The sequence below is a fragment of the Corvus brachyrhynchos genome, unplaced genomic scaffold (assembly GCF_000691975.1).
Source record: "Corvus brachyrhynchos isolate BGI_N302 unplaced genomic scaffold, ASM69197v1 scaffold758, whole genome shotgun sequence".
NCBI classification, from domain to species: Eukaryota; Metazoa; Chordata; class Aves; order Passeriformes; family Corvidae; genus Corvus; species Corvus brachyrhynchos.
In genome coordinates this window covers 33003-38946 of record NW_008239552.1, presented here as the reverse complement: position 1 = coordinate 38946, position 5944 = coordinate 33003, and the positions used below count along the sequence as shown (strand labels likewise).

At 52.8% G+C, this 5944-nt stretch overlaps 1 protein-coding gene across 1 annotated transcript in view; it reads right to left on the bottom strand.

Annotated features, from left to right (window-relative positions):
• PI4KB (phosphatidylinositol 4-kinase beta) overlaps nt 1-4130 on the bottom strand; it is a gene marked incomplete at its 3' end in the record, with an annotated part of 13906 nt that extends 9776 nt beyond the window's left edge. Inside the window, exons 1-3 of the mRNA XM_017741571.1 lie at nt 4051-4130; nt 2168-3059; nt 833-877 (exon numbers count right to left, since the gene is read on the bottom strand). Of these exons, the coding sequence (XP_017597060.1) occupies nt 833-877; nt 2168-3059; nt 4051-4130 (1017 nt within the window). The remainder of the gene's footprint in view (nt 1-832; nt 878-2167; nt 3060-4050) is intronic.
• Nucleotides 4131-5944: the final 1814 nt, after the last annotated feature.

The following is a 5944-nucleotide window of genomic DNA, read 5'->3' as shown; positions in this document are numbered from 1 at the left end:
GAATTCCTGGAATTCTGGGTGGGAATTCGGGGCTTGGAGCTTCCCACAACCCCATTATCCCTAAAAACCACTGGGATTGGGAAAGAACGGAAGGACGAGGCTGGAATTTGGGATAAAATCCCAACAATATTCCCAAATCCAGGCGCAGGAATGATCCCCGTGAATTCCCAGCAGGATGAGAGCTGGGCTGGCATCCAGGAATTCCTGAAAAAGCCTAAAAAAAAGCTGGAATTCTTCCCAAAAATCCTCACGCTGGAGGAAATCATGGACTACACATTCCCACTGGGAATCCCAGCGGGAAGAGAGGAGGGAGAGATGCTGTGGATTCCAAAAATTGAATGGAAAAAAAGGGAAAAGGGCTCATTCGGGAGAGAAAAATCAGGGAAAACGCCGGGATTCGATTGGAGTTCTCACGGAAAAAAAAAAGGAAGGAATTAAAAGAATAAATCAAGGAATGATCGGTTGGAAAAAAACCAAGGGAAAAAAAAAAGTGAATGAATCCTATCCGGCCAAGAATTTCGGGAGCCAAATTCCAAGGAAACAGCATTTCCTCTTCCACCTGCAATGGGCACGGCTGGAAAAGCGGGAATCTCCTCATTCCCGGATGGATTTCGCTGGGAAAAGGGGGATTTTCCTTTATTTTATCCCAATCGGAACGGGAGAATTTTCCCAGAATTCCCATTCCGAGGGCGTTTTGGGTGGGAAACGCCGTGGCGGCGATCCCGGGATTTTTTGGGGAATATTTGGGGAATGCCGGGCAATTCCAGAGGGGTGGAATTGAGGAAATGCTGCTGTGGGAAGAGGGAGCCTCCGGCACGGGAACGGAACTTACGGGAGCCAGGGACTTATCCAGGCTTTCCGTACTCGAGGAGAATTCCTGGGAAAGGCAGGAAAAGGGGGGATCGGTGGCAGGTTTTTTTTTGGGAATTTTTTCCATAGGGAAGAGAGGAAGGAGAAGGGAAAAGGGGGAGAAAAAGCAAAGTTTAGCTCCAGGTTCACTTCCAGCAATTCCCAGATTTTTTTTTGGTCCCATCCTGTTGGAATTCTGCTGATTTTCCCATCTGGGAGAGAGAAATTCCAGGAGGGAAAATTCCATGGATCTCAAGCGGGATGGGATCAAACCGGAGCAGATCCGAGTGCTAAATTCCCACAAAACCCCCAGGATTTTCCCGGTTTTCCTCCTCTGGGATTCATTATCCCGCCCCAGAAGGACAAGGAGGGATCCAGCTCCAAATTCCTTGGATTTCTGACCTCGGATCAGCCTCTTTCCAGCACCAAATCCACCTTTTTTTCCTTCCCTAGATTCCAGTTTATCCCTAATTTCAGCACCTCCCTGGAGATCCCTTTCCCAGCAGGATGAGCCTTGGAGCTCTGGGATGAATCCCAAAGGACAACCACAAACCTGGAGCAGCTCTGGGATGAATCCCAAGGCACTTCCACCTGCCTGGAACAGCATTTCCCAGCAGGATGAGCCTTGGAGCACGGCCCCAGTCCCAGAGGAGCTCTGGGATGAATCCCAAGGAATGACCACGTCCTTGGAGCACAGCCCCAGTCCCAGAACACCTTTTCCCACGGGAACATCCTGAATTTACCTCGGGGCTGCTGCCTGAGCCTTGGAGCACAACCCCAAACCTGGAGCAGCTCTGGGATGAATCCCAAAGGACAACCACGGCCCCAGAGCAGCTCTGGGATGAATCCCAAGGCACCACCACGGCCCCAGAGCAGCTCTGGGATGAATCCCAAGGCACAACCACGGCCCCAGAGCAGCTCTGGGATGAATCCCAAGGCACAACCACGGCACCAGAGGAGCTTTGGGAGCAATGCGCAGCTCTGGGATGAATCCCAAGGCACAACCACGGCCCCAGAGCAGCTCTGGGATGAATCCCAAGGCACAACCACGGCCCCAGAGGAGCTCTGGGATGAATCCCAAGGCACCACCACGGCATTTTCCCGACACATCGAGCCTTGGAGCACAACACCAAACCTGGAGCAGCAGCTCTGGGATGAATCCCAAAGAATGACCACGTCCTTGGAGCACAGCCCCAGTCCCAGAACATCTTTTCCCACGGGAACATCCCGAATTTACCTCGGGGCTGCTGCCTGAGCCTTGGAGCACAAACCCAGCCCCAGGCCCCGACCTTTTCCCACGGGAACATCCCGCCTTTACCTCCTCCTCGCTCTCCACCTTGGGGTTGCTGGCCGTGCGCTTCAGGTTGCTGCTGAGGCTGATGGAGACGGTGGCGTCCGACTTGGACCTCTGGTGAGTCCGTTTGGAAGGGGACAGCCCCGTGTCGGGCCCGGCAGCGGGAACGGCGCCGCCCAGCTCCCTCTTCCTCGCCGCCGGCTTCAGCTCGTCGGAAAGGATGAGCCTGCGGAGCTTGGTTCCGCGGGAATGGCGCTGCGTGGAGATGTGCATGTCCGAGGAGTAGGCGCCGAGCAGCAGCGCGCACTGCAGCGAGAAGTCGACGCTCTGGCGGCAGCGGTGCACGATGTAGGGCTTGATGGCGTCGCCCACGTCCTCGTCCATGTGGATGTACATGTTGAGGAGCTGCGGCAGGTAGAAATCCACCTCCTCGTTGCGGAAGCAGAACAGCCGGTTCCCGATGTACGCCTGGACTCCGGGCTCCTTGGAGTTGTACAGGTAGGAGATGGCCATGGAGATGTCGAAGAGCTTGGACTCGAAGAGGCGGAGCAGCCACGACTGCTTGGCCTGGTTCTGCCGCTTCCGCGCCGTCCTCACCGTGTTGGAGCTCTCCTCCTCCTCCTCCTGGATCCGGGATCCCGGCGGGTCGTCCAAGCAGCGGATCTGGCAGCTCTCTCCGTTGGGAATTCCGTCGGCTCCGTGGAGCTGCTTGACCTTCTCCAGGACTTCCTCGCAGGCTTTCTTGGCCACCTCGGGGTCGATGAGGGCCAGCTCGCCCACGCCTTCCGTGATGACGCTCAGGGAAGAGCCCCCCCCGCTGTTCCCTTGGGAATTCGCCGGCTCCGGGGGGCTTTTCCCGAGGGGAGGGGCTGCGGGAGAGTCGCCCATGGCCGAGGAGGGGCGGCACAGCTCAGAGCTGGGGAGAACGGGAGAAACCGGGATCAGGGAGGGGACTCGAGAGGAGGAGCAGCAGAGGGGCTGCAGGACTCAAAGATGGGGGGAAATAGGAAAAAATCGGGAAAAAATTGGGGAAATATTTGGATTAGGGAGGGGATTCAGGAGGAGGAGCAGCAGAGGGGCTGCAGGACTCAAAGATGGGAGGGAAATGGGAAAAATTGGGAGAAAAATGGGAAAAAACTGGGAGAAAAACAGGAAAGAAATGGGATTGGGGATGGAATTTTTCCCCTATTAATTTAGCAGTTTTCCTATTTTAAGCAGTTTTTTATTTTAAGATTTTTCCGTGTTCATTTAAGATTTTTCCCATTTAAGGTTTTCCCTGTTAATTCTGGATTTTTCCCTGTTAACTCCAGATATTTCCCATATAAGAAACTTCCCTGTTAATTTAAGGATTTTATCCCCTTATCTTTCCAACTCCCCGAGAAAGGAGGGAGGAAACCCTCAGGAATTCTCCCTAAATATTCCCAGAGCCCATTTTTCCTCTTTTTTTCCTCTTTTTTTCCTCTTTTTTCCCCACTTCTTTCCCAAGAAATCCCAGCTGACCAAATCCCGACCAAAGTCCAAGAGTTTTGCTCCGTTCCCGCCGTTCCCAGTGCTCCAAATCCCACATTCCTCAAATTTTTGTGGCTCTTAGATCCCAAAAACCTCTCGAGAGCCGGAAAAAATCCCCAGATGCTCCAATTTTTCAACAAATCTCAAAAAAAACGTGGTGGAAATTTGGGATTGGGACCAGGGAAAAGTCCCACAGAGTTTTGCCAGCACTCCTGGGCTCCTCTAAACATTATCAGGGATAAAAAAGTCCTGGAAAATTAAAATATTGAGAGGGAGAACAGCAATCCCAGTGCCCACCAAGGATTTTCCAAGCCTGGATAAGTTGGGAAAAGCTTTTCCATCCCCATTTTTGGGGCTCCAAGCAGGAAATTTCAGGGATTCTCTCCCTCCTCTCGTACTTTTCAACATGTCCCACCCCTGTTTTATCCATCTCCGGGGGGGAATTCTCATGGAATTCCAGGCCCAAAATGGAGCCCATGGATGGGCTCCCACTTGGCTCAAGGATCGCTGGGATAAAAAACTGTTGGGATAAAAAAATTGTTGGAATTGAATTTTGTTGGAATAAAATATTATTGGGATAAGATATTCTTGGGATAAAATATCAGAATAAAATTTTTTTGGGATAAAATAAATTGCAGGAAGAGGATGGGAAACTCCACAGGGATGAGAAACCCCAGCTCCCAGTATTCCTCAGCCAAGGAAAAATATCCTAAATCCCAATTCTGAACTTCCAGGGCCAGCTATTAGTGATTTTAATAATTAATAACCATTTCTAATTAATAATTGAATAATTAACAAGCTGCTCCACCCCCACCTTCCTCTGTGGAACTGGGAAAAGGGGAAGCTCCAGGCTGAAAATCCCAAATTCCTTGGTTCCTCCTCATGGGAAGGAGGCGAGTCCAGGGATTTCCATGGAAATGAACTTCCCCAATCCCAAAAAAAACCAAACTGTGGGAACGCCCAACCCTCTCCCACCTCTGGGATTTGTCCCAACCCTTTGGAAAAGGATTTAGCAAGGAATCCCTTCCCAAAGCCTTCAGCTCATGCCACAAAAACACATCCAGGTTTTTCCCTCTTCCCAGAGATCCCTCAGGATCCCAAAGCCTGGAGCAATCCCACAATCCTGAAAATTCCCTCCTCCCATGGATCACGAGGTCCCACATTCCCACACTCCTTTATTTATGCAAATTCCCCCTTTTCGAGGTATCCCAGGGTTTGGGCTTTTTTTCCAAAGGCTGGGAAAGAAGCTGGAAAAAAAGCAGGAGGAAAAGCAGGAATCCACGTTCCCACCTGGCTACCAAGGGCAGCTCTTGTGCTGATCCAAGCATGGACCCTGAACTGTGGGATCATAAATTTTCCAGGAAATCAGGAGCAGAAATCCCCCGGGAATTCCAGGAGCACAGCCCTGAAATCCCACTCAGAATTCCAAGCAAAAAATCAGGGACTGTTTTCTCCCCACCAATCCCAAGGCTGATCCTGCAGGAGCAGATCCATGGCATCCACACCAGGAATGACTCCAAAACCTCCCAAACTCTTCCAGCACCGGAAGAAAAAAAGCTGGAAAATCCCCTTTTCCACCCAGTTATTCCCTCACGGATTACAGGGAAGCGGAGGGAATAAAAAGGGACGGGTTAAAGGTAATTATTTCTCATTATTCAACTTCCCACCAACTCCAGCCGAAGTTTTCCAGGTGAAACATTCCCGAGGGGATGAGTGACCCTCGCCAATCCCATCTTTACGTAATCCACGGAATTTAAGAAGGGATTTTGGGCAATTCCAAAGCCCTCAGAGGCACCAGATGGCCCGGAGGGGGGAAGGGTTGGCAAATCCTCATGAGGAAAAGCGGCTGGAAAAGGCTCTGGAAGGGGAATTGCGCCACTTCCCCCGCGGGGAGCGGGGCTTTGGGAGTTATTCCCTGGAAAAGGAAGAGGAAAAGGATTGGGATGAGGTACCTGGAGCGATCCCATCCCGCGCGGCTCCGCTCGGCGAGCCCGGCCCTGAGGCCGGCGCGGGCGGCTCATCCCGGGCACCGGCGGCTGCTGCGGGAAAAGGCGGAAAAACACCCAAAAATCACCACAAAAATCCTCCGCGAGGAAAAGGCGATTTCTTGCCGAGCTCCTGCGCCACGAAGGCCGCAGGGGGAACAGGAGGAGGAGAAGGAGGAGGAGAAGGAGGAGGAGGAGGCGAGGCCGGACACGGAGCGGCCGCGGAACCGCCGGGGAGACCGGGCTGAGGGAGATGGAAGAGGCCGCGGGGGGGGCCGGCGGGGGGGGGGGGGGGGGGGGGGGCGCC